Source organism: Phyllopteryx taeniolatus, chromosome 3 (genome assembly GCF_024500385.1).
Source record: "Phyllopteryx taeniolatus isolate TA_2022b chromosome 3, UOR_Ptae_1.2, whole genome shotgun sequence".
NCBI classification, from domain to species: Eukaryota; Metazoa; Chordata; class Actinopteri; order Syngnathiformes; family Syngnathidae; genus Phyllopteryx; species Phyllopteryx taeniolatus.
The window spans coordinates 4987885-5015429 of record NC_084504.1 but is presented as its reverse complement, the minus strand read 5'-3'; the positions used below and the strand labels follow the sequence as shown (position 1 = coordinate 5015429).

Below are 27545 nucleotides of genomic sequence, written 5' to 3'. Positions count from 1 at the left end.
TTCTGTTTACGTTTTTACATAATGTTGCAAGTTAACTGGAATTGGGATTTTAATATATGTATATATGTGTAAAACATATGTATGTGTATGTTAATGTATCGAACACATATGCATGCACACACAAAGAGCAGAATCAGTGGATAGCACAACTTTAATACGGACAATGTGCATTCCAGTGCTATTATTTTACATATACATTGTGTATCATAAAGCTTTCATGGAAAATGAGACTTTTCTTTTTACCACCTTTAATGTTTAAGTTGGCAGCCAGGCGACATCAGGCCAGCACTCCCCAGTTTTGAGTTTTAGTGCAGGCCATCATTAGCTGGTTACCTGAAAGTTGAACCCTGACCAACGGTTGCTCACAAACCGCTCACTACTGAGAGAGGCAAACAAACAATGGTTCAATACTCCTCCAATTTAAAATGATATATTAAATATATAAGTGAAGTACTTTGTCATGTTGTGTGAGGCTAGTAGTATGTGAACACTGTAGAGACAGAGCATGGACAGCTTAGGGGAAATGGATGGTAAAAAAGCAAACAGACAACGCACTGATGGACTGAATGACTTCCCTTCAGATGCCTTCGTCCTAACCTGAGGTCTCTGAAGTGCCTTGTTAAGCACAGGAATATAGACTCAATTACCGCTCAGTGCCGTGTTCCTTTGCTTAGGCCAGTAGCCATCGTTATCCCCTTCATCCGAAACATACTCGGCCCCTGCCCTGTAGCACCAGACCATGTGAGCAGTCTGTTCTCAGAGTGATAGAGTCAAGCTGTTCCAACTGAGCGGAGGTCAGGGTGCTTCAGTCAGCACTTCGGCCCTGAACAGAGCACACAGGAATCCCCCCCCCCCCCATCCTTCCCCAACCAAGCTGAAACTCAGCTCGTACTCTCCCAGACCAGGTCCAAATAAACCTGGTAGCCTGCTCTCTCTTTTTCCATCACCAGGCACGCTGTCACTCCCCTCATCAGAATCATTAAGCATACCGGGCAGATCAAAAATAAACTACACCCACCATTTCGGTCACCAAACTTGTGTAGCAACCCCTTTCAGGCTCACCTCCCAATGTGCCTAAAAAGCTAGGTTGAGGATGTCCAGTTCAGTCAGCAGGTTGAACATTTGGGCAATTTGTGAAACTCTTTTATCTGCTATTATGGCTATTGATATAAACAACTCATCTTATCTTAGAGGGTGATGACTACTGAGTACTAACCTTCCATCCATGTAAATACACAAAAGATAAGACTTAGCAGTTGGGGCACCAATCAATCCCATCTACTATGCAACTTCAACAAAAAAGCAATATCACTTGTGGGGATTAAGGGAATTGAACGTGCTGGACAAATGTATCGGCTCTTGGGTTTTATCCAGTGACAACCTTATCTTCTCTTTTCCACTCAAGAAAATTAGCAGGCAATAGTGCCACCTAAGGGTAACACTGAGTAATACTGCTCTTGCAGAGCTGCTAGTGCAGTGATGCCCTTAGAGTACTGTATGCTCAGCCTGCAGATGTTTACCATTCTGCGGTATAGTTTTATGTTGTGCCAGAGAGTTTGGTAGGCTAGGGGGAGGTATACCCGGATCCTTCTAGACCATCAGAGAGGCCCGTCTCTCTGGCCAAGTCTTTCCAGGGTGACTGACTGACTGACTGACCAACGACTGTTTGTATCTGTCCATGGGAAATGAGGTGGTGTCGGTGTGGCGACGGCCCAGGGGCCATCCATCAGTGTCATAGGGGGCGTCGTGTAGGGGGAGGGTTATGGTATGTGTCACCTTAAAGACTAATGGACAGGAAGTACAGCCACAGCAACAACAATATTAGTAGAATATATATCCAGAAAAATGTTAGAACCTGCTTTGTTTCTCGGATTATTTCAACGACACCCTGAGAACAGGATTTAATCCTGATTTATGAGCCCCTTCCTTCAAAAGTCTCTGCAGCAGAGGCTTTCACACACACCTCTTTGAGAATATTCTGACTCAACGTGCACACATTTAACACATTGGTCATCTTTTTTATCAAATAAATTAGGGAGGATCATGTGGTGAGGAAATGGACCAAAAAGAAAGCGCAGGCTAAACCACCAATATTCTTTGGACGCATCGACCCCTTTTCTACCCTGTGTGCTCAATGTTCAGAGACCGGGGCTTTAACCTCAGCAGCCGGTGACTGTGGCATCCAATCCTGAACATTTTGTGATGTTGACCTTGGTTAGCTCCTCAGCGCAGGTCGGGTGGATTCCTACTGTCCTCAACAGGTGTGAATATGTTGCTCCACACCTATGACAAGCACAGACATGAAGTTATTTATTTCATTCACCTCAGAGGTCACATTCTACATACAATAGGGTTTGACTCACTGGAGGCCCATCCCGAAACCCTGCGTGACTTCTCCTGCATTTGGACCAGTAAAGTGCAGACCCAATATCTTCTGGTCTCCATCCCGCTTGCATATCACCTGAGATGGCAGAGAATATATGTCAGTGGTTGTTTTGCCAAAAAGCCATGAAAATTTGGCTAGAGAAGTCTTGAAGCTGGATTGAAGCTGGGATCCTGTGGTCCTAAAATGAGGTGAACAACTCCTTTTCAAAGAATTTTCAGCAGCTAAAGCCTACCTTTAAGTAACATTGGCTAGCATCACGCTCTGCCACAGTGAATTCCAGAGGCTTATAGAAGGCATGGTAAACCTACAGAGACATAGAAACAAAGACAATTCAAATAAGTAAGTGTTTCGTTTTTAAGAGACGCAGATTGTTATGACATCATAGTGAGGTAAATTTTAGGGGGCATCTAAACCATCTGTCCAAGGAACTAATTGACAGATACACACTGTATTTATAAAAGGTATTTCATGGCTTGCAAAGGATTTGTAATTTCGTTATTAGCCTATGAACCATTTATCAACCCTTAATCAGGGTCCCTTAAAATAAAGGTCAATACCTTGGAACCCTTGGATTATGTGACGCGACAGCACGTTACACATGATCATCTGCATCCCATTTGTGCACCCGAGAGCAAAATCTTTTTTTTTTTTTTTTGATTGTCACACAGTCAGGATTGCAGATGAAAATCGCTACATGCCAGTGCAAAAAAACAAAAAGCATATAAACGGGAGATGTGATGCAGGATGTCATTACTGTGTATATCACACTACCTTATCTCTCTTCCCATAACAACAAATCGCTCTTTTCAATGTTTTTTTTTGCGTCTCCCTCGCTAGTCAAGAAGGAAAAAAAATCCTGCAATGAAGATCTCAGCTTTTGAAAATAATGTTTTTACTGCTTAAGTACTGAGTACTGTAACGAAACTCTAGTGCAACAAAAAGATTTACATTGTGATGGTACATAAATGAAATAATTTTTCACTACAATGCAACTTACTTTTAACAATGGGATGTTATGATTATAGCTCACTGAAAAGTAACCAGTGGAAAACAAATCGCAGTTGCTCATTATTGTCGATACATTTTAAACTCAGGGCTGACAATGTGTGTTTAATGTGTTTCATACAATGGGCAAGCGTGCCACCACAAGTTGCAAGGAGCATGCAGCTGAGGGGGTCAGTGCAGCAGGTCCTCCTAAGATCTAAGCATGCCTGTCATCACCTCACACGCACCTCAATCAGGCCTCCTGCTCACCTGTCACTCACTGCCAAAAGCCCCACCTTACCGGGTAAACCATTTATCCACAGCCTTGTGCAGGTGTTGGCTAGCATCTGGCAAACTGCTCACGTACACGAGCACAGAAAACACACATTTGTTTGTTTGTATACTGTATGTGTTCTGAGGGGTTAGAGGACATTCTCTTGCTCTTTTTTAATCTTGGTTGAAGGAAGCAGCTATTGAAAATCCTGGCAAGTGCTCATTATTAATGCGTGACAGGTTTCTATGACAACCTCTAGCCCTAATCAAATTTACAGTATAGAAGAGATTACAATAGGATTGGCTGGAACAATACGCAGACTCCCATAATATTCGGCAAATGATATGCAGGTTACAAAAAGCAACCATTCAATTTGTAGTTTTTCCAAGTGTTACTTTGGTGATTTTTTTTTTTTTTTTTGATAATTGTGATCAAGCACTGACAGATGTGTTAACTAGTTTGCCAAGTGACATGCTGTTGCACGCTATTAAGTCACACTTCTCATGCAAAACAACTGCAGAAGAAAACTGTAAAATAGTGCAATGCCTCAACAGTAATTGGAGAGCAAATATTTTTTTGACCTGACCTAAGCTAAGACTTTGATTAGAAGAAGAAGAAGCCTTATCTTGCAAAGATAACGCATCCAACGGCAGCTACCTTTAGCAAAAACAAACAAACTCCTTTGCCCTGGATGAAAAAGTGCCTTTCTTGCCAGAGCCCCCCCCCCATTCATATATTACAAACAAAAACAATTACTCTCTCTGTCATCACATCCAGCCTGTTTTGATATTTGAGGGGCATTTATTTGAGTCCTTGAGGGAATTGTATATATGCTCCCATCTTAATTTATTTGGGGTTAATCTGTGGCCCTTTAAATGGTGGCAGGTATGTGTTGACTCCCATTTAACATGAGTTTAAATGTGACTGCTTGATTCTGAACACAGCCACATTTATAAGAGGGTGTGTGCACTTTTTTTTTACTGCCACACTATTTTTTTTAATTGAGTTGTACAGGTTACAGGGTAACTAAAAGTGGGAAAAGGTTTAAATGATTTATCTTAGTTTGATTTTTGGCGGCACGGTGGACGACTGGTTAGCGCATCTGCCTAACAGTTCTGAGGACCGCGGTTCAAATTCCAGGCCCGCCTGTGTGTAGTTTGCATGTTCTCCCCGTCCCTGCGTGGGTTTTCTCTCGGTACTCTTGTTTCCTCCCACATCCCAAAAACATGCGTGGTAGGTTGATTGAAGACTCTAAATTGCCCTTAGGTGTGAATTTGAGTGTGAATGGTTGATGGTTTATATGTGCCCTACGATTGGCTGGCCACCAGTTCAGGGTGTACCCCGCCTCTCACCCGAAGATAGCTGGGATTGGCTCCAGCACGCCTGCGTCTCTACTGAGGTTAAGCGGTACGGAAAATGGATGGATGGATGATTTTTGTATCCCACAAAAACCTGCAATTTAAACAGGGGTGAGTAGACTTTTTATCTCAACTCTAGTCAGTGTTGTACCTGAACGGGTTCAATTAACAAATGTTCATGAAGTCGTTCATATTTTGGGTGAACATGAACTGAGATCAGTTCATTTCCCGAACGAAAGTTCATTTTCAATCAAGAGTGACAGTTTTTTTTAGGGAGTAAACCTGTCTGGACACACGATATATGAGGCCCCATACATCGGGAGATAAATGCCGTATTATGTAACCGATTCAATGAGGCAGCCAATACTGGTTTACATGTGCGAGGTGCGTTCAGGGGCACTCTGTAAGTGGGTGAGACTGTGTTCTTTGTTAGAAAAAATATTTGTTTCAGAATGCTTTAGTTAAAACACTTTATGATCACACTGTCATAATATAGAATTTTGTAATATATGACTAGATAAGATAAAATATTTTGTCAACATAGTCAACCAGTGCTGCAAGGAATGCAAAGTTATCTACAGCTGTATGTCCTTTCACCACCGTTCCTGTCATACTGTGTTGCATGTTTTTATTTCCTCATTAAAGAAAAAAAAAAAGACGATGCAAGCAACAAGTTGTTCCTCATGTTTTGGAGATTGTCGGGTGAAAGCTGTGGGTGGCTACTTGTGTTGACTGAATGTGTGGCAACAATGGGAAAATGAAATGCCAGTATTTGTACAATATTGAAGAAAAAAAAAAGAACTATGAACTACTTAATTATTGGAACAATGAACAGAACTTTAAACTAGTTTGCGTAGAAAAGAGATCTATGTCCGTAAAAAGCTACATTTTTCTAGGGTTGGCAGTGGAAGATACGGCAAGTCTTTACTGCAGTGTATAATTTTGCTCTGCGGTTTTTATCAACTCTGTTGCATTCCCACAAATGTGTAGCACTCGTAGGTTGCTTTGTTTTAAACTATTTTGTCCAGTTCATCCCAAACCAGCTCGATGGGGTTGAAGTCTGGATAATTGTATAATTGTATAATTCTTAACTGAATGTTGTTTTTGAGTTTTGATGAACCTTTTTACGTAACCTTTACGGGGGGGGGGAATTGGGATGATCTAAAAACTTGTGACAGGTTGTGTATGCCATTCCATCTTTACCTCTATGTTGTCTTTCCCATGCCTAATTTCGGCCTCCTCCTCTGATAGGCCCACACAGCCGTATTCAAGAGGGGTGAACACAGTGGTTGGCACCTGCAAGGTATGCATGTATGCACGCACGTCCACACACACACACACACACACGGGAAAGTGAATTTTCAGATGTTATTCACTATTTCTTTCAACCAACACAAGGATTAATTACAATCTAAACCCTGTAGTGTGATGCAGTTAAGTTCTAGCTAACTGGAAAATACAACCATAACAATGTAATGAGACCGTGTCAATAAAAAACAACAAGCATTAGGTTGTAAAGGTAGACTTTTTAATATCATTCATGTGCTGGATAATGTGGCTATTATTACATGCTACAATGTAAAGTTGACAAAAGGTGAGAGATGTGCAGTGTTTTTTTGAGTGCGTGTCTCACATTGTCATAGTTCATGATCTCTCTGCTGTGGCCAGCAAGTCTGCGAGCGAGGAGTTTTCCTGCTTTAATAGCCGTCGGTGTCAATTCGGGACGACCCTGAAACAGAAGACAGCCTTACTTACTTAATGTACCTGTAAACCTCCCATTGTAAATTGTCTGACACAGACAAGATACAAAATTCTCTTCTCCAAGGTTATTGGCTTATTGTTCTGAATGTGAGCCAAAGCAAATAAAAATATAGACACGGATACACACACAGACACACATCTGAATACTGCAGGAAATAGGACTGCAGGGCAATTTTAAAGGCATGACGTTAAATTTCTACTAGACATCCTGTTGTCATAAACATTTTCTGCACCTCTACAATCTGGATGTGGTACACTCTCTGATGTGCAACTGTTTATACACCAGTTAGCTTTTGTCATTTTAATGCATTTCTTGGCACTTCATTTGGCAATGAGTAGAAAACAAGTCATGCAGTGGACAACTTGAGCAAGATATCAAACAGTCTGCTTGAAAAAAAAAAACAAGCCTGCTGCGTTGACAAGATGACAGACATATTGGTGTGAAGCACGGCTCATCAAAGCAAGCTGTCAGTCAAAGGAGACTATGAGTGTGTGTGCATGTCATCATGAGTCCTGGGAGACACGAAGGAAGCACACAGCTGTTTGTGTTGGGGGAAAGAAAGAAAAAAAAGGCCACACCGACATTTACAGCAGTTACAATTAACCAGTATTTACATAGTCCAACTTGAATACAGTGCAGCACCACTATAAATGCTCTTAAAAGAGGCCCATGTTGAGAAATTAGAAGATGAATAGAATTTACACATTTAGAGTTAAGGGGGCCAAGCTCTCATTTAGTTGCATTCATTTATTATTCCATTATTTTTTATATTGTTGGTTGTTTCCTCCTGTGCTCCAGCGGTCATATTTTAATGAGTCAAAAACAGATAATCCAATATGGTGTTGTTGGTTGAGGTCCCGATGGCCGTATGAAAAATAGTTGGCACCGCAGCTGGTTTCAGCCTCTGCCTAACTACACCTGTGTATCCAATGCTTTCCGTCTTTCTCAAAACATGTCAGTTCGAAGTGATCAGCACAGAGTTTGGAATGCTTGCTAGGCACCCATAGCTGACCACGTTTCTTCCCCTGTGGAGTGACTTTCCCTATCCACTGGTCACATATTCCTTTTTCACTTGGAAAGCCAAAAAATAAACTCTTGCCACTGCCTGAACTATTTGTACAACCAAATGCCACACACTAAACCATCGTGAAATCGCTAAATCATACGACAACAAATGTACAACGATGGGAACAACAGCATGGAACAATAGCACATAATGCCTATCCCAGCTATCTTCGGGTGAGAGGAGGGGAACACCCTGAACTGGTTGCCAGCAATGAATCGATTATCAAAATAGTAGTCGATTAATTGGCTAATTGATTAGTTGTCGATTTCTTGATTAATTGTACTAAAAATGTAAAGTAAAAATAATTGTTTTTAGTCACGGTCAAAACCTGGCAACGATTTTAAATGATCCTAATATGACACTTCAACATTGGCTTTGCTCGTACTAATGTATTGTTCTGTAGTGGATATAGGTTGATTATTTCAATCCCAAATAATACAATAACATTAACTATGACGGCCGCGGGGCATCTGCTCACAGTCAGAGGTCTGGGTTTGAATCTCAACTATAGGACCTCTTTCTATGTGGAGTTTGCATTTTCTGGCCGTACTTGCGTGGCTTTTCTCTTGAGTACTCCACTTTTCTGACAGCTTTTCCAAAACAGTTGTAGACTCTAAATTGCTGATAGTGTAAATGTTAGTGTGAATAGTCGTTTGTCTAGATGTGCCCTGTAATTGAGTGGTGATCAGTCAGTCAGTCAGTCAGTTGGCTTCAGCTCACCTTTGAGTCTGAACAGGACAAGTGGAAGAAAATAATGTATGGAAAATGGCTGTAAACCTCTAGAAACCAAATCTAATCAGGATTAAGAATATTTTTTTAAAAACCCCCTCAAGCGTGTTGGCATTTGGTAGGGATGCATACCTGCCCTATGTCCCCAAAAGCATAGATGTTTGGCACAGAGGTAGATTCATCCGCCCCCACAATTATTTTCCCAGTCTCCTTGTTGAGTTGTACACCAAGCTTGTTGAGACCAAGAGCTTTAGTTTCAGGAGCTCTACCTGCAGTAAACATGAAGGAATCTTCATTACAAACTTCATTACAACGAATGCTGCTGACGATTTTGCTTAAAGGCAATCATCATTAAAATGTTGCATAACCTGCAAACACGTATGTCACCTCACTTAGTCCCTTTATTTATGCATATACATGAATTGCATAACAAAAATCAAATATGGAAAAAAAATGAATCAAGTGTTTAAAAATAAGCCATACTGGTTGTGTATAATTACTATAATGAGCCAAAATACAGTACAGTAAATATTTAAGATTATCTGGATGTCGCTCCTGACTTTGTGTTACTAAAATAACAGATAATGGAAAAAAATGCACAATTGTAACTCAAATGAAAACAAAAGGACAATAAAGAAAGCACAGTATTCAAATATAGGATGTGATGTGTGACACTTCCTTGGGACAGTCGACTGATGCCGTCGACACTGAATCTCCATGGTCATTGAGAAATGACCACATAATCCCTCACCACCCTCCTCCTCCTCAGCGTAGTTCCTCAAAACTAGTCCAGGCAGCATAATAAACACCCAAGCCTGAGGTACACATGTAGATACTATCGAAAAGCAAAAAATAACAAACCCCCGAGACCCTTTTCCTGGCTGGAGCCAAAGAACAACGTTCTTCCCCCAGACTGGGGGACAACAGGGACCTGTCTACTCCACAACATGGGTGGCAGAGATGTAAAAAAAAAAAATAATAATAAAAAAATGGGTGGGGGGGATGAAGTGCGCAAGACATTATTCCTAAATATGCAACTTTCAATTTTCCAGACAGCTCAAGATATGCAGTACTTGAAATGCTGTGTATGCTGAATTGATGTCATTTCCTATTATTTATTTGTTTTTGTAAACAGCTGCAGTGGTATATTCTCATTCAAGTAACTTGTTTGTATCCTTATGTAAGGTCTTAAATCTTCCACGAGATTATAATGTATGTAAACCGCTAAAATATTGACCCCATCTTTTCTTGTATTCAGTAGGGCGAACTCTAAAAATATTAAAAATTGCTAAGACTTTCCCCTTACACAGTGGGCCTTCCTGTCTGTAGCTCCACCTAAGAGAGACAACATTGTATGCAGAGGACACAACATTGATAAGGGACTTGGAGTGCATGCCCATGCAGACACAAGCACACATGCACACACACAATGAATAATGCTTGTTGTGACATTCTGAGGAAGCTTCCAGATGGCTAGGCTAATTAGCAACAACAAACCTTCACAAGTAAAATAAAAAATGAACACTTATCTGATCAATTAAATGAACAAAGACAAATTGGAAGTATGCCATTGTTTTTTTTTTCTTGGGAGAGCAGATTATACAGGACCCTAAAAACCAATTTCCATGTTCAGGCCACAAAAGATTTTAAGATGAAAATGAATTAAGACCTGACTTACTGGTAAGTTAATGTATTACATATCATGTACATGTTTATTATACATTTTGTGACTGAAACTAACAGGGTACTTTTTTTTAAGTGCACAATGACATGGTCCAAAGCAGGAAAACAGACAAACAAAGACCACTACATCACCATTTTAGCTTGTGGTAAAGATTGTTCCACTACAGCACACAACTCAGCAGGTGCTCAAGAGGTGCCCAGTGTAGTCCAACAACATTAAAAGATTTAGAATTGAATTTCTTTGGATTTTTACTGCAACTTTGGGAAATTCAGAATTTACAGAATTTTCTCTCGACAAATATGGAAATTATACCATTTACATTATTTTCATTTTCAAACGCTCAAGTACGACTAATTTTTAAAGCAGTTTTATTTATTTATACACCTATTTTATAAACTGTTGAAACTTGAAATGTCCTGCACAACATAGGGTTTTACTTTGAATAATATTCCGGAGCACCGTGGCGTGCACTGAGGCGGAAAAGCCATGTCCACTGTCTGCCTGTCCACAGGAAGTGGAAATGTTCTGTTTCCTGATGTATTGCACCTGGACAGGGGAGCGGCCATGTATGCAGGAAGGAACAGAGGAAAGGTGGAGGGATGCATGGCCGGGGAGAAGGATGTTAGACAGTGGTGATACAGTTTCTCGGGTCCCTCAGGCCTTTAATAACCCCGCTGAGGCCTGACCCTGCCTGGCCTCTAGTGTAAGGTCACAGTAAACGGACGTGGCCTCACACTCATAAGTTCTACATACAGGGATCAAAGACCTAAGGCATGCTCTGTTTTCTCACTAAAGCAGAATGATAACAAAAGACTGACTAGATGGATCCAGCAGTTCACCACATTCATTAAATCAGAAGTATTGGGACACCTGGCCATTACAACTTCAGTAAATTAAAATGGATGGAAATACGGAGGTATCGCCTTTACAGTTACAACAGCTTCCACTCTTGTGGGATGACTTCCTACAAGATGGTGGAATTCACACAATGCATGCATATTTAAGAGAAGTGAGACACATTGGGGATGAGGCACCGGTCAGGTGTGCATGTGCATAATCCATTTTTCATTGGAAGAATCATTTTATAGATTCTGCAGTCACTGCCGGTATTTGATAAATACGTAATGTGCATGTATTTACTTTGCTCCAAGTTTCTATGTATGGACAAATGGCGTGTGTACGGCTTTTCCTATGTCATAAGCGCCATCTCTGGTGCATGATCCCTATCACACTTTTCAACTTAGCCGCCACTGATACCCTTCGGTGGTGCATCATATAATATTAAAAAAATAAGAATAAAAAAGATTAGTGCAGTTTGGGACACTAGCCTGCTTGACTATTTTACTGGACCATAAGTAGGCTGGCACTTGGCTGCATTTAACCAAGTCAAAAAGAAAAAAGTAAATATAAGGGTTACTGCATCTCACGCATGTGACAATACACACAGTTTCCAGAATTCATTGCAAATATCACTCACACCAACAGTCCCACGCTGAGATGTGTGAATTTGACCACAAGAGGAAATTGCAAACGTCAGTGCGGCTGCGGGGTCACGCACATCCTTGTTTCTGTCACACGCATATGGCCAAAGCACTCTCTCATCACACACATAAAAACATACTCATGAAATAATAGAAACATAACCCGAAAAACCTGGTTGCGAGATACCTGGCAGTTTTAAAGGGTTTTCACACCGATAAAGTGGTGACAATGGCACTGATATCGTCATTATCTGTTGTTCATCTTTAGGCTGTCAGGGTGGGATACGTGGAGTGGGAGATTAAAACATGGATAAAGCAGAGTAAAATGTCTGGTAATGCTGGCGTGTTAAAGTCCCCGGGTAGGGATGGCAGAGACAGATGCGGGTTGGTTTCCGCAGGGATGGCACAGACAGGAAGACCCAGAGAAGGAGAACAAAGAGGGGAATACAGTGACCCTGTGCCATGGTTCATCCTGCCTGGTGCTGTCCCTCTCCACCCAGACAGCCACTGAGCCATTGCAGGGTGATTAACGCTTCCCCTGGTTATCCCCATCATTCAGTCTTTATTACTTTGTTTTTAGCCTTTGATTCCACTGTCATTTGCTGAGACTGCACTCTATTGAGGAAGACAATAAACTTGGATTATGGCAGCGAGAGGCAGGCAAACCAGCACTCTTTTTGACAGACTCTCTAGTATATCACAGGAGAACAATATATCCTGTGGTTGGTGTTACTCTAACGGAAGCTAAATATTAGGTGTAAGTCAAATCATGGCACAAAACACCTTTTTATCCTTTTGCGTTTCGAAATGCAGTCAGGTATTATGATTGTGATGTAGTTTGCTGTGGTATAGACTGCATCATCGTCATCTTATCTAACTAGATGAAAGAACTGAAATATTAGCTCCAGCCATCAGTATGACAGTGCAGTTATATCACTGCAAAGTACAACAATAATAACATACATTCTCTTATTAAATTATAAATGATTACATAATGCTTGAAGAATGAAAAACGTGGAGCTTTTAACGCACAAGTAAAGAGAGTTGTGTGAAAGAAAAGAAAAATATTTTGGGAACATAACATGATGAATCGTATGGGTTTACCCTACACATGAATACAAATATTGTTTAAATAATACCTCTGACTGTGTTGCTCAAAACTGAGCATATATAAAGTATCTTTGCAAAGACAGAATCTATGATACAGCTCTTGTATTGGATGAGCTTGTGCTAATGTCGTCGCTAATCAGTGTATTATAAAAGGGAAGCGACACAATTTAATACAGCTTGATCCCTGGGTGCATTAAGTATGAAATATTCCACTTATTCACACACTTACCAACTGCCCACAACACAGTATCGTATGTGTCACTGTGTTCGTTGCCAGTCAGGGAATCATGCCACGTCACTTTCAGGGCTCCCAATGGAAGTTTGTCCACTCTCTTGGGGACACACCTCCATGCAAATTTGGTTCCATAAGACTCCATGTAGTCTGTCACTAATCCTGCCATTTGCTATTTAAGACAACATGATCAAATTATGAAAACCCATGAATTTCCATCATGACTGTGGTCTTTTGTACAAAGAACAATACCTGATCAAAACCCCGGAGGGCGATGCTTCGAACCATCACCGTGGCGTCCAAGCCGGTGCCTGTGAGGAAGCCTGCACACTCCAGAGCTACGTCTAAGCAGTAGGTTAGGGAATTGTTGTTTTTCATGTATACTAAGTAATACCTAAGTGGGGGAAAATTATACAGGCTAGTATTCATGCATTTTAAGGAGGCAGCCTAAATAAAGTCAAACAGTAGCAAATTATATAACCGTTCACTATATTTGGAAAATGGCATTTTGTTTATTTTCCAGTAGTTTCACATATGGGAAGCATGCGTTTTACATTAAAAAATACTAAAAGGCTCTCCCATATGGCGCATTGACCTTAAAACAAACACTATGTTATTCATGCAACACTGGCCTGATGCCAAGTGGTAAATTACATTTAAGTTTAAGCACAATTTCTTAACTGACTAGCAATGATTATATACACACAACATTAGTTGGCAGGAAAGGATACAGCTCGCTCCAACCACAAGCCTGGAAAAAAAATAAAAATAAAAGTTCTAATTAGCATAAGTATGACACTAAATTCAGAGTATGTGTATGCTAGTCATGCTTTACAGTGAACTGTGGCTTATTTAATTATTATTATTTTATTTTTTTTATTTCATAAAGCTGATTTGCTTTTGAATCCCTCGCAACAACACAGGATACACCACCAAAATCTAATGAGATCTAATGCTGAGCGCTGTATGAAATATTCTGGCTTTGCATAGGCAGTTTAGGTTAGTTGAGCGTTGTGGGTAATCTGGAGCCTATCTGGAGCTGACTGAGCGAGAGGGAGGGTACTACGTGGACTGATTGCCAGTCAATTGTACGGCACATAAAACCAACCATTCATACTCATGATCACACCTATGGAAAATTAAGAGTCTTCAAGTAACCTAAAAATCAGGTTTTGGGAGGTAGGAGAAAGCACAGGGAGAACATGCAAACTCCACACAGGAAAACCAAAGCCAAGAGTCGAACACCAAACCTGTGAGGCAGATGAGCCAACCACTTATACGCCATACTTTTTTTACACTGCTTTATATTTTATTTGTATTGTATTTTTTATATTGCCACTCAAAGGACAAACAAAATGTTAGAAAGACATCTCAATAATACACACTACTGTTCTATACCATGCATATAAAAAACAAGCCTCTCTGACAATCTTTTAATCTACAGCAGGACATGAAGCTTTTGCCCCCCACCCCACTAAGTCTTACTGGAGAGCTACTGTATACTGATACCCCAACTTCTTTGTCAAGGGCCAAGGCAGTTGTTTTTAAGCTCCTGTATTGGATTGTATTAGATGTGGTTAGTTAGTGTGTGGTCCAGGTAAATAACACATCTAATCCAACAATAAGATCCATTGCGGTGAGGAGGCCTAATTGCTACCATTTTAAGTAATCCCTGTGGATGGGGAGTGCCATGTTCAGAGCTCAAGTCCACATACGAGTCTGCTGAGTGAAGCCCATTACCTGCATACAGGAGCACCTGCTCTCACTTGTTTATACCTGTGATACCATGTACTTGGCAGCTCAGAGTGCCTACAGTAAATCATGTCCTTGGCCATGCTAAGACTAACCTCTAAAAGCCTCAATGCTCGTTGTCCCCATGTCTGTGTAATGCTCAGGTGCACTTACCACATATTGTGAGTGTCTTAAAGATGATCAGGCAAAAAGCTTTATCTTGATTCTATACTTCCATCAGTGAAAAACTCATTTCTCCTTCCCGTTTGTCTTTGTTCTCATTGTGTCTGATTCTGTAGCTTCCTGGTTGGGAGTCTGTACAGCTGGTCTACTATGAGCTATTTAACCCAACAGTCAGGTCTATTCCACTTAATTGCACTGACAATCAATGTATAAAGCCCGAGAATACTAGTCGCACAAGGAATTCTTTTTTTTTTTTTTGGGACCTAAAGCTGAAATATTTTCACTATAGGGAAATGTTACATATTAGAATAATTAACAACCATGCTTTTGGATTACACAGATTATAAAATATATAAACAGTAAATTAAGATACTTAATAATTACAACCCATTGTAAAATCCTAGGCATGGTGACCGACTGGTTAGCACATCTGCCTCGCAGTTCTGAGGACCAGGGTTCTAATCCTGCCTCGCCTGTGTGGAGTTTGCATGTTCTCCCCGTGCCTGCCTGGGTTTTCTCCGGGTATGCCAGTTTCCTCCCACATCTCAAAAACATGCGTGGTAGGTTGATTGAAGACTCTAAATTTCCCGTAGGTGTGAATGTGAGTGAGAATGGTTGTTTATATGTGATCTGCGATTGGCTGGTGACCAGTTCAGGGTGTACCACGCCTCTTGCTCGAAGATAGGTGGGATAGGCTCCAGCACGCCCGCGACCCTTGTAAGGATTAAGTGGCACAGAAAATGTCAAATCCACTATATCGAACCATCACAAATTTTTGCCCTTCATTTTAACTTGCACTTATTTATGTCACGGCTGACATGGTAACTCATTAAGGAACACATTTTGTTTGGTCAATTTGTGAACTAAAATTTTAATCTCAATTTGTTTAAAACATATTGTCGATGTGCATAAAAAACTATGAACTACCATGAAAATCATCTAACATTTACATTATTATTTTAGATCAGTAAAGTACCCTAAAATATCGGGTACATTTTAACTACCCTTCCTATTTAACAACAGTAAAAAGTGTTACCAAGAAAAATTTAGTAAAATCGACCTAAAAGCCATTGGTACTACAAGATCACATGACACGTGCATGCCACACTAATTGGCTGACGTGTTATCGGCTCATCATCACAAAAGGGCGTCGCTCAACGGTGATAATTGATCACTGTAATTGGTTGTTAGCTAGCGAATCAGCACAAAAGCAAACAAATGACAAAGAAATGCACTATATGGTAAAAGAAGCTTAGCTAAACGTTGATCATTACTAAGATTTGTTCCTGCTTTTATTATGAGTGTATCAGGTAAGGTTAGCAGGCAATATGTTCATTTCATTTCATAAAACCATATCTGTGGATTGTATGGAAAACAATGATTTCTCAGCCATGCTCACTATAATGCGGAAGATCTTTGTGTAGGCATCTCACTGATTGGCCAGTTGAGTCTTTCTATAAGTCATATGGCATTGGACTTGCTTCGAAAGACTTGACACTGCCAAAGTAGGCAGACCTGCATCAGTGAAATAAATATACTAATAGAGAACTGATATTGAGGAAAGCAATGTATACCAGCCCCCCCTCAACTCAACCCCTGTGGTTGAAATGTAATCACAAATGTTTGGCAAACTTTATCCAAGTATTTTATAGCTGTTGAATTAAGCTATTTTCACCCAAAATATGTGGTTTAAATTTGCCCAATTAAAGTGGCTGCAAATTGTTACCCTAAATTTATTGGGTGAATTCTATAGGTTGTTTTTTCCCCCAGGAAGCTCCCCTCACTTGACAACAAGCAGCACTTTGGCTGGTATAATTAGTAAATAATCTTCAAAAAAAGAGGCTTCAAGCAGTACATTGCCCCTACTAGTTGGAGTTTAATTGAAAATTAATTGTAAAACAAGGTGAATAACACGCAAATTTGAAACAACCACATAGCCTCTATCAAGCATACAATGGAAAACACTGCATGGGCTAATAACATAACAAAAAATAATATACAGTAACTCCATACAGGTGTTTGAAATAATTTGAAGCTGTTAACAAGAGATCTATTACGCCGGAGAAATTACTGAGATAAATCTATACGAGAGAGACATTGATGGGGACGTATTGTACAAAGATTGGCCTGCATAACATTATGAAAGAAGAACTGAATGTCAAATGGGATGCAAATGTTGTTACTGTGTGTATACAATGCCGTACTGTTGATTATTATTATTATTATTTTTTTTTTTATAGAAGAGAAACTAATTTTTGAAACGTATACAGCCTGGAGTGTCAGGGTTGGTTAAAAATTGTGGTATTTTTAGGGGGACTGTGACGGATTAATTGCATTTCTGCAAAAACTTAAATCCGTATCACAAAGCACCACTGTATCTATTTATCTATCTTAGGGCTGGCCGATTATGGAAAAAAATGATCACGATATCTACCCATCTAGTATGGTAAACCAAAAATATAGTATGATCTACCTACCTATAGGCTGTATCCCCATTGAAAGGTGAATTCATAACAGAATTCTCATTAATGGCCAGCACGGGGCAAAAAGAAGGGTGGGCTTGTTAATAAACCAATTAAAAGTTGAACAATTTCCAAATGTTTCGTTTCTTACCTAAACCGCTTTTTAAAACGTCGGTCAATCGCTACAAGCACACGTTCCCATAAATGGCAGATGAAAATGTCAGCATGCTATTTCTTGCGTGTCAATTCTTCGGTTTCACTGATATTAATTAAAATAGGCCACTATTTGTGGTGCATTTGTAATGCATTAAAGACATTTTCATAAAGTCTAATGTCGACCAACAATAGATAGATGAAACCAAAGTGTGTCTGTCAATGTACGCATCTGGAGTCCAGGTAAATTTGAATAGCACATTAAAAGTCTTATTGCCAAGTGCTTAGTGTTTTTCCCCTTGGCAGCTTCAGGGCAAGGCTCGATCTGTCACTTGGCTGTATAATGTGCTCCAAGGCCCATTAGACACAGATCACTCACCTGGACTCCCCTCACCCCCACACTATCTCTGCCTCCAGAAAGGGCTTGTCTGACCTCACCTGCACACATGACAGCTCTGCAGCAAAACAACATCCTCTTGGTAGCGTGCATGGTGCTAGTGTCTTGTGTAAGAAATAGCTTTATTTTCTTCCAGTTTTCTGCCCTGAGGGTGGTAAAGATCCATTAGGTTTCCAAAGGATTTCCTGAGCTCAAAGTGGCATTTCTAAGTGGTTAATTTTGGTTCGTACACAAAGGTTTGTGAAACTTGAATGCCCCAGTGCTAATTGCTTAAGACTGGTAACAGTCCACATATTCAATAACACATTCCACTACAACATAATTTACTGTAGGTAAATCTGGAAAAATAGATTATATGACTATGAAGCACATCAAAGTGTAGTTAATGGTTCTTGTAAAAAAAAAAAAGTAAAACAGACCTATAGTACAATGGCCCCCAGTAGTGACAAATATGACCCAGTGCATAATGTATATCTTTGTATACACCCAACTCCTACAGATGAAATTAAGTTTTATGATATTTGCCTTTATACACCACAATGGATTTGAACTAAAAAAAAAAAAATTTAAGTGTAATTTGTAGCTCAGTTTTACTTTAAGAAGTTGCACACAAAAAAAAGATCAACTTTCTTAAAAAGCAAGCAAATACATATGTTAAACAACATCATGTCAGATACTTAAGTGTATGATGGCACTTTGGTGAAGTTTCTTTGGTGAAGACAAACCCCTTCGCAACATCAACAAAAGTCAAGAATACTTTGGAGAAGGTAGGTGCATCTTTATCAACATTTTTAAGAATTAATTTTAAAGTTCTGAGCTGAATATTTTTTTTTTGCCATTGTCAAGCACTTTGAATTTGCCTCGTGTATAAATTGTGCTATACAAATAAACTTGCCTTGAATGTAAAAACTGTACAGAGAGTTTATAACTAAAAAGCAGTGAAGGCCTTGCAATGTACAGTATCTCCAGTATGGAAACGCTGAATATGGTTATGTTCATGGACTTAAGGACTTCAATATGTTCATTCAAGCATTAAAAATTATGGTACACTAATTACAACTATTACTTGTCCAAGAACTTTTGTTTTCCTGCAAATTGAGGTAATGTGCATAAAATAGCTGCATTACCTAAATGGTAAAAGCCATAGCTCTGTGAAACCACTAAAAGCCTAAAGTCTACACATCAATCACATTGTGTGTTTATTTCATTCATTGAGGTGGTACATGAAGCAAAATCATAGAAACCTGTGTCATTGTCCAAATACGTCTGCACCTGAATGTACTTGAGGGTACCTGTCACCATGCATCAAGGATCATCATCACCGTGCATCATCAACAAGCATCAGGACCTAGGTACGCCACAACCACTAGTCACTGTCTGCACACTTTCCAAGAGGAAACGTCTGAGCTAGACCAATTAACCAAGCGATGACAGGTGCTAAATGGTTGGATTAAAGGGCTTGTTCGGCATAAATCAGGATACTAATCTGAATCGTGAAGGTGAAGACAGGTTTACAGGAAGAGAAAAAAATAAAAATCTTTGTTACTGATGAATGATGAGTGCGTGACAGCGGGATGTAGTGTATCAACAACTGAGGCAGACTGCGTAGAGCATGGCATCCCTAATAGGCATGTTTTTGTTTTCAAGTGTTAAAATGTAGGTATAAAAACCTCATACACATTCTTTAACTATTTTAGGTCAATTATGATGACCAAAATAATGAGAAGGTTGTTTTTTTAAGGCAATTTTTCATTAATTTCTTATACAAATATTAATGAAGTTGGGATGTTCTGTAAAATGGAAATAAAAACAAAATACTACATTGATTTGCAAATCATTTTCAAATATTTCAAATATAAGCGCTCATTCAAAGAATTCCATACCAGACCGGTCGTGGCCCGGGTTAAAAACAAATATTCTTCTGAAAGTTCTTCCCAACTCTGCTGTGGAAGCTCCCATAACTGTGTGGCTATCTATTGGACTTGAACTTGCCGCTCAATATATAAAAAAAAAAAAAAAAATTTTTTTTTTAAATTGCCGTGTTCTAAAACTTCTGACTTGGTAGCACTACCGGAATCTATGGGAGAACGTTGTGCAAGAGTCATTCAACACATTGTGGCAGATGATTGACGAGAGCTAGCCAGCTAGCAGCTAACCAGCTGACTAGTAGAAGCAGATGTTCACACGCAGCCAGCGTGGCTTTACGGATTTTACGGCACCGAGAACGGCACAAAACACACCACGGCCATGATACGGCAAGGGATCCTGGTTAAAGTAAGCCATTTTAAACTAAAAAGAAGCCAAAATGCGTCAGCGTACTCTCTTCCTGGTGCTGTGACAAAATCTTTGACACCCAAAAAAACTGCGACCAAGACATAACCAGGGGTCTATAGATAGTTTCCAAATAATCAAATTGGATTTTTCATTTGCTGGACAATGATATGTCTTTATTTAGGAATAATACAAGGACAAACGAGTCGATTCTGATTCGTTAGTCCGAGCCCCAATGTGTCTGCGTTTTTGTGTGTTCGTGCGCGCACACACACATAAATACACAATGTATTAAAAACTAAATTAAAAAATATACACGATTAAAAAATAAAACAATTAGATGTTAAGTCTGTTGTAATTCAGGTAGTTTCATACAGGCTTCATTTGAGTTGGACTGAAAAGATGCTCACGTTTTTCTAGGAGATTCATTCATCCAGAATATGTCATCACTGGTGATACCATGTTCCATTGCTCCCGGAATCTGGAATAAAGTGTTATAACTGTAAACAGATTAACTAACCAACTGAACAGGGAATAATTTAGTGCCCTGAAACAGTTTTCTTTAGTTCTTGTAAAATGAGAGATATGCAATTTTTTTTCACGTCTGTGGCATCCTTCCGTCGAGATATCCAAGAATCAAAATTACACCATACTTTTCATCCTATTTCTCAAGTGTTGCTGAAATTAGTGTGTTTTGAGAGGTATTCCTGTGTCACACACCCTCCCAAGAGACTACCGCGTTAATTACTACGATGACCAGAGGCGGAGCGAGGGAGCTGCAACTTGGGTGGCTACTTGGTCTCAAGCAGGTCAGAGACTGATGAGAAAAGCGAACCCCCATAAACACAAAATAAAAGCATAATTTGTATTTTCCCTTGTGGAAGAATCACTTCACCATCAATCTGTCAAACTGCACTTGTTAATTAGTTTGCATGTGGCGCATGCAGAGGACACGTCGTCAAACAAATACCCCTCGCCAGCATGTCAAGTTTGCTGAATATTTAAGTATGTGCCAGCTATCAGAGACTAACGCTAATAACGCTGTTAGCTATGGCAAATCTGTCCTAAAATGTAAGCTCCCATTTCACTCCCGTCTCTATATTTGTATACAAGCAATTATAAAAGTAAACTATCCATAATGTGTCCCCTTTAAAGCTTGTTTAGTACGCTACTGTTACAGTAAAGCTCATAAACAACAATGTAAAATATCCAATTTCAATGGTTTTGGCTTGTTCTTAAATGAGACAACCAAGCTAGGTGCAGACAAAGAGATCCTGCGAGTGACTGATGCAAAATATTATGATACTTGCAAACTGTAATAACTAATCAATTGATACTAACATTTGTGGGGATTTTGGGCCGGCCACCTGTAGCAATCACAATGTTCCTGGCAGTCAAGGTCATCTGCATGAGAGGGGATAAGAATGTGAAGGAACAGTCATTGTTCATATCGTTCGAAAAACAAGGAAATGTCAAATTAAGGCAAGAGGTCTCTAAAGCATTTTGCACTAAAACCATTAAGGAAAAATTTTAGCTTCATCACTCCCAGTAGATATGAACATGATCTGCATTCAAAAACTCTTCTACTACAGTTCTTAAAATGGTTCAGTAAGTGGATGTACAGGCTCAATAAAAGCATTTCTTAAGAGTTACAAGCCCACCTCTTTCCCTGCTTTTGTTATTGCTTTGACTGTGTGTTCATCCACAAGGCTACCTCTCATGTTCAGATACTTCACCTTCCTGCAAAACAAACAAGAAAACCCTATTTGAACTTATTTCCATAATGCATCTTGATAGGGATTGGAATCAGAATCAAGCTTTACTGTCATTACTTAACATACTGATGATATGAAGCAGAATGAAATGTGTCCTACAGATCGAGGTGCTAAAGAACATACAGGGCATTTATAACATCTACAGTCGCTCACAACACACAGAAATGGACCCTGCTTTTATATAAACATTTATCTACATCAGACATAATACATTATACAAGAACAGAATTTTCGCTGTGCTTTAAGCTTAGCAATACACATTCACACAAAGTCTATATGACCAGTAGAAAAACATGTAATACACAGAACCCATCTGAGCAGCAGTAATACAACAAGCCAAGTTTTATTAGATATTAATGTACATTTTAATAGGAGTAAAGTGGCAAATGTAATGTGACCTTGCAGAGTTTTTGATCCTGCATGTATAAAAAGGTTCAATGTTGAGTGACAGTCATTTATGATGCTCGACTATAGCTTGGCGAAAGGAGCTCTTGCAGAACCTTGCAATGCATGTCGATTGTGCACAATCTACTAAAAGACTGTGCGGGGTGGAACTGGTGACTTCAATTATTCTTTCACCTGTCCACCTTACGCGTTGCAGGCACTTGTGTTTATATGCATTCCAATTCCCAAACCACACAGTGACGGGAGCTCGCGAGAAGTGTTGGGAATGGCTAAGCAAATACACGTTTTTTTATTTAGGAATAGTACAAGGACAAACGAGTCTACTCTAAAGTGCCTCCTGTTTGCAAGTTTTCTCCAAGACATAACCAACAATGTCGACGAAATGTGCTGCACCGACAAGGGCACCTGCGGTCGCACCCAAAAGGCAAAGGAAGGTGCTAACTATCGCAGAAAAAGTGAGATTTCTGGACTTTATAAAGGAATCTAGAGGTTACGTGGCAGTAGGGCACCATTTCGGAATCAACGAATCTTCGGTGCGTTACATTAAAAAGGAGGAAAGTAACATAGGGACGACAGCAGAAATAAGTTTTTATTAGCAAGCAAAAAGGGTTGTAACTGTCCGCAACAAGACCATCGTAAGGATGGAATCAGCTTTATCGTTGTGGATTAGTGACTGCAGAAAAAAGAACATTTCGCTGGATACAAACATTATCCGCACTAAAGCTAAAAAGCTTTGTGAAAGCTTTGCTGAGGAGGAGGATGCGGAGCCCAGGGCATCGACGAGTGCTGCTGCTCACCCAGTAGGCCCAGTAAGCTCATTTAATGCCAGCAAGGGCTAGTTTGACAAATTTCAGAAACGCTTTGGACTTAAAAGTGTTTCTCTGCACCTTTGGACTTAAAAGTGTTTCTCTGCACTGAGAGGTTGCCTCTGCGGATACCGCTGGAGCTGCGCAAGAAAGGGAACCTTTGAGTTTCGTTCGTTACAGTTCTCAAATATATTCAAAGCTGACATGTCTGTTTATAAGAATCTTCTCGCCCAGAAGAAAAAAAGAGCAGCAAAAACTACCTATAACTATGTTCTTCTCTCGGAAAAAGACAGTGGAAAAGGACGCTACAGCGGCGCGGCGTCAGGACGAAGAGGGACTGTCAGAGGAAGCGTGAAATACGCTAGAGTCGCAATTAATAATTTCTTATGTTTCCAACCTCATACGTTCATTAAAATTAAATTCGTTATTTCTAAAAATTGTCATCATCATTTGTCAGAAAATGTTTACATTTTTATTTCTTAAACAAATGCTTGGGCCTTAAAACAGGTTTTGACCTTAGTTTCGTTATACAATAATATTAATAAGTACAATAACAATAATAATATACTCATTTTTCTTACAAAGGTTAGAACTTGGAGCGCGTTTAAATGAGAGAAATGTGAGAAAATGTTATAGAACCATCTTAAGGATGAGCAGAAGAAATGGACAGCACCAGAGTTAAATATATGACTGTCACAGCAAAGGGTCTGAATACTTATGGCTGTGTGATATATCAGTTTTTCGTTTTTAATAAAACAGCAAAAATGTCATCAATTTCGTTTTTGGGGTGCTGTGTGTACATTAATGAGGAAAACAATGAACTTGAATGATTTTAACAAATGGCTGCAATGTAACAAAGAGTGAAAAATTTAAGGGGGTCTGAATATTTTACGTACCCACTGTAGGATGACATGTGTTGCACCATATCGAGTGTGTAAATTTGTGGCAGTTGTGTATTGTGTATTACCTTGATTTTTCTGTCACCAGAGAGATGACAAACAGTGAAAAATTTAAGGGTGTCTGAAAACTTTCCGTACCCACTGTATGTACAGTTGTGCTCATAATTTTACATACCCAGGCAGAATTTGTGAAATATTAAATAATATATATAGATTTTTAAACACGACTGATGACTGAACAACAACCATCATTAATTTCTTCATAGTTATGTTTTAATGATAATGCTTTTCTGAAATGCTTGAAAGTTTAATTTGAATCCCATGAAAATAAAATGTGTTTCGCCTGGTCGTTCATGTTTTCTTGAAAGAATTGTACACATCTTACAAATTCTGACTGGGTAATCAAACACATGAGCACAACTGTGTGCTAAATAACAGTAGGGCTATGAATTTCAAAACAAGAGCAAGTAAATAAAAAGAAAGTACTACGTGATCAAATAAAGTGCTTAACTTGAGAATAATTCTTTGAAAAAACGTAAATGAAAAAAATGTAATGAATATGGCGGCACGGTGGACAAATGGTTAGAGCGTCTGCCTCACAGTTCTGAGGAGCAGGGTTCAATCCCCGGCCCCGGGCACTCCGGTTTCCTCCCACATCCCAAAAACATGCATGGTAGGTTAACTGACAACTCTAAATTTCCCGTAGGTGTGAATGTGAGTGCGAATGGTTGTTTGTTTGTATGTGCCCTGCGATTGGCTGGCAACCACTTCAGGGTGTACCCCGCCTTGTGCCCGATGATAGCTGGGATAGGCTCCAGCACGCCAGCGACACTAGTGAGGAGAAGCGGCTCAGAAAATGGATGGATGGATGGATGGATGGATGTAATGAATACCTCCTTTCACCATGTACTATTATTAACATAATTTTCTGGTCCTTGCAAGGAGAACAATCAAAATTAACCGATTATGGTAAAGCAGAGAAAGTTCATGCTTAAGGTGAGGGATCTGAATGTCAAAAGGCAAATTTTTCCTTCTCTGCAAATTAATACATTAAGTAATGGTAGGGCTGGCATTATTCGCCTGTGCCTTTCAGGCAGAACTCGCCACCAAAGTTGACATCGCAATGCCCGTAGCGCGCATTCAGACAGCTGCTCCGGATTAACCTAATTAATTAGATGTATCACAATGGCAGTGGTTAGTGTGAAAGGAGCTACAGTTATTATAGATCAAAAGAAGTTGTGTTATATTACATACGCAAAAACAATACTTTTGAATAATTATATGCCACTGACTTGTCCTGGAGCTGGACCCGGTGACCCCAGTTCAAAGACCTGACATGGTTTTGAACGGCCTCGGCCATGATGACCCTGCAGCACACAAAAAGTAATATTTAGTATAATGATAATGCATTTATTAACAGTGTAGAGAACGTCATGAGGAATTTACAGTAATCACGAGCTCCATAAGAACAGTGGTTCCCAAAAAATTGTTCCACTGAAAGCTCGGAGGTGGCAGTAATGCATCCGTCAAATAAATTCAAGAACAACAAGAAGTAGTAGTGCGTGTTCCCAGAATGTTCATGCGAAAAAAAAAAAGGAGGCTAACATCAACATAACATGCTTTTCAGTGTTTACATTTTCACTTTACATTGGAAAGCCCTGCATTTACATAAGGTAAATCCTAATTTTGTGCATTGCTACTATAATGTCACTCGACCGTCCAGCCATCCATCTATTTTCAACACCGCTTATCCTGGTTAGGGTCGCAGGGCGCTGGAGCCTATCCCAGCTGACTTCGAGCGAAAGGCGGACTACACCCTGAACTGGTCGCCAGCCAATCGCAGGGCACATACAGACACGGACAACCATTCACACTCACATTCACACCGTCACTGAGTGAACCCAACTGAACCCACGCTGCCCGCACCAAAGTCAGGCGAGTGTACCGCTACACCATCAGTGACCACTCGACAGTCATTAACCATAAATGATCTTGTCAAATGTCTAATCACGCATTAATTGTGTCATGGTAAATTGGTCTTTGGGCAGTATAGTTCTAAGCAGAACCTACTTTGTGTATTATTGTTTTTTCTTTGATACAATTATTGAAGAGTCAATTATGAAGCTTTTCAAATTCTTCTGGGTCCATCCTCCAACAGCTCGGTGGACCCCCTAGGGGTCGAAATCCAAACTACTGTTTGTGTATTAATCCAAAAATATCCCTAGATGGCACTGTTTAGTCATTCATGGGCTTGTTTGACTAAACCATTATCGACCATTATGAAACGTTCAGTCCTTACCAATCATGGGAAATTGGTTCTGAGAGTTGCCAGCCATACTTCTTAGCATCTCTGACTGCAGTCCCAAGGAGAGCCGCCTGGTGCATGAGTTTCTTAGGTATGCAGCCAACATTAACACATGTGCCACCAAGACCCCACCTGGTGCCTGTATCAAGAAATATAATATGCCCTTGAGTTGGTGTACTAAGAAAATATGAGTAGTAAGTACAATAATAAGGTTTTTGTAAATAAAGGTTCACCTTTCAAAGAGGGCTCCACATAATCCAGAACAGCAACTTTTTGTCCAAGTTGTGCAGCTGTTGGAAATGGCACACATCGAATTAGTTTAATCTTATTAGACAGAAGGAAATGTGCAAAGCAAGTAAGAGCATTTCTTCCTTTCAAAACCTACCTTCCTTGGAACAGGCAAGCCCCCCTGAACCACCTCCAATAACGACCACATCATAGTCATACTTCCCTGCACAAATGCGTTGGACAAATGATCGAAAATTAAAAAACGACAGCAATCTTTTGACACATTTGACCTACATCGTATAACGCTATTCAAAATACACGTTTTGTCATAAGACACGAGCGATTTACAGTTTTTGTTAATTTGTTTGAAATCATTAGTTACACAATTTGATTACGAAAGTACAACTTTTATTTCGAATTTCAATAGCATTTAACAGTGCAAATTTTCAATCCAAACAGTTTGTCCCGATATACGCTTCCCTACCACACTAAAATTTAAATTATTATAAAACTGGGTTCGATGTATTTTATTCGGAGTCTCAGACAGGTCAGTCAGTGGCTCCCAGGAAGTCCTGTCAATACGCGAACGATAAATAAGTAACAATATATCTGTCAGGATTGTTTAATAACTCCAGCAGTCTCGACAGTTAACATTAAAACGTTACCTGACAAGTTTCTGGTCAAAAGATGACACCAATTGATTCGTTTCCAACGGTGTCGAGCTCGGCTGAGCGCAGCCATGTTATTATGAAAGGACCCTGACTTCGGCTGTGGTGTTCAGGGATTTGCCTGATCCAGAATTTCAGTAAAAATAAAAGTTGAGAGCAAAAGATATTGTTGCGTATTGTTATGTTGATCAAAGTC

The 27545-nt window shown here is 39.7% G+C and overlaps 1 protein-coding gene across 2 annotated transcripts; it reads right to left on the bottom strand.

The window, feature by feature from the left end:
* Positions 1–133: 133 nt before the first annotated feature.
* Positions 134–27479, bottom strand: txnrd2.2 (thioredoxin reductase 2, tandem duplicate 2). Of its 2 annotated transcripts, XM_061766577.1 has the most exons (17): positions 27347–27478; positions 26839–26904; positions 26687–26743; positions 26448–26592; positions 25441–25515; positions 21925–22003; positions 21605–21667; positions 20674–20744; positions 13798–13817; positions 13319–13410; positions 13064–13238; positions 8692–8828; positions 6636–6731; positions 6206–6298; positions 2619–2690; positions 2364–2461; positions 134–2283 (listed from the first exon to the last, which is right to left on the bottom strand). In XM_061766577.1, the coding sequence occupies exons 1-17, from the start codon at positions 27420–27422 to the stop codon at positions 2160–2162; spliced, it is 1539 nt and encodes a 512-aa protein (XP_061622561.1). In that variant the 5' UTR covers positions 27423–27478; the 3' UTR covers positions 134–2159. The 2 variants fall into 2 exon arrangements, 1 of the variants encoding a protein (XP_061622561.1); XR_009787592.1 differs by lacking the exons at positions 134–2283; positions 2364–2461; positions 2619–2690; positions 8692–8828 and having other exon boundaries at positions 27347–27479.
* Positions 27480–27545: the final 66 nt, after the last annotated feature.

Excerpts from the sequence above, each read along its gene's own strand:
- txnrd2.2 (XM_061766577.1), bottom strand. The coding sequence starts at position 27,422 with ATGGCTGCGCTCAGCCGAGCTCGACACCGTTGGAAACGAATCAATTGG. Across the intron at positions 26,905-27,346 it reads TTTGACCAGAAACTTGTCAG|GGAAGTATGACTATGATGTG; the intron begins GTAACGTTTTAA and ends GCATTTGTGCAG. Across the intron at positions 13,818-20,673 it reads AATGAATCTCCTAGAAAAAC|GCTTGTGGTTGGAGCGAGCT; the intron begins GTGAGCATCTTT and ends TTTTTTTTCCAG.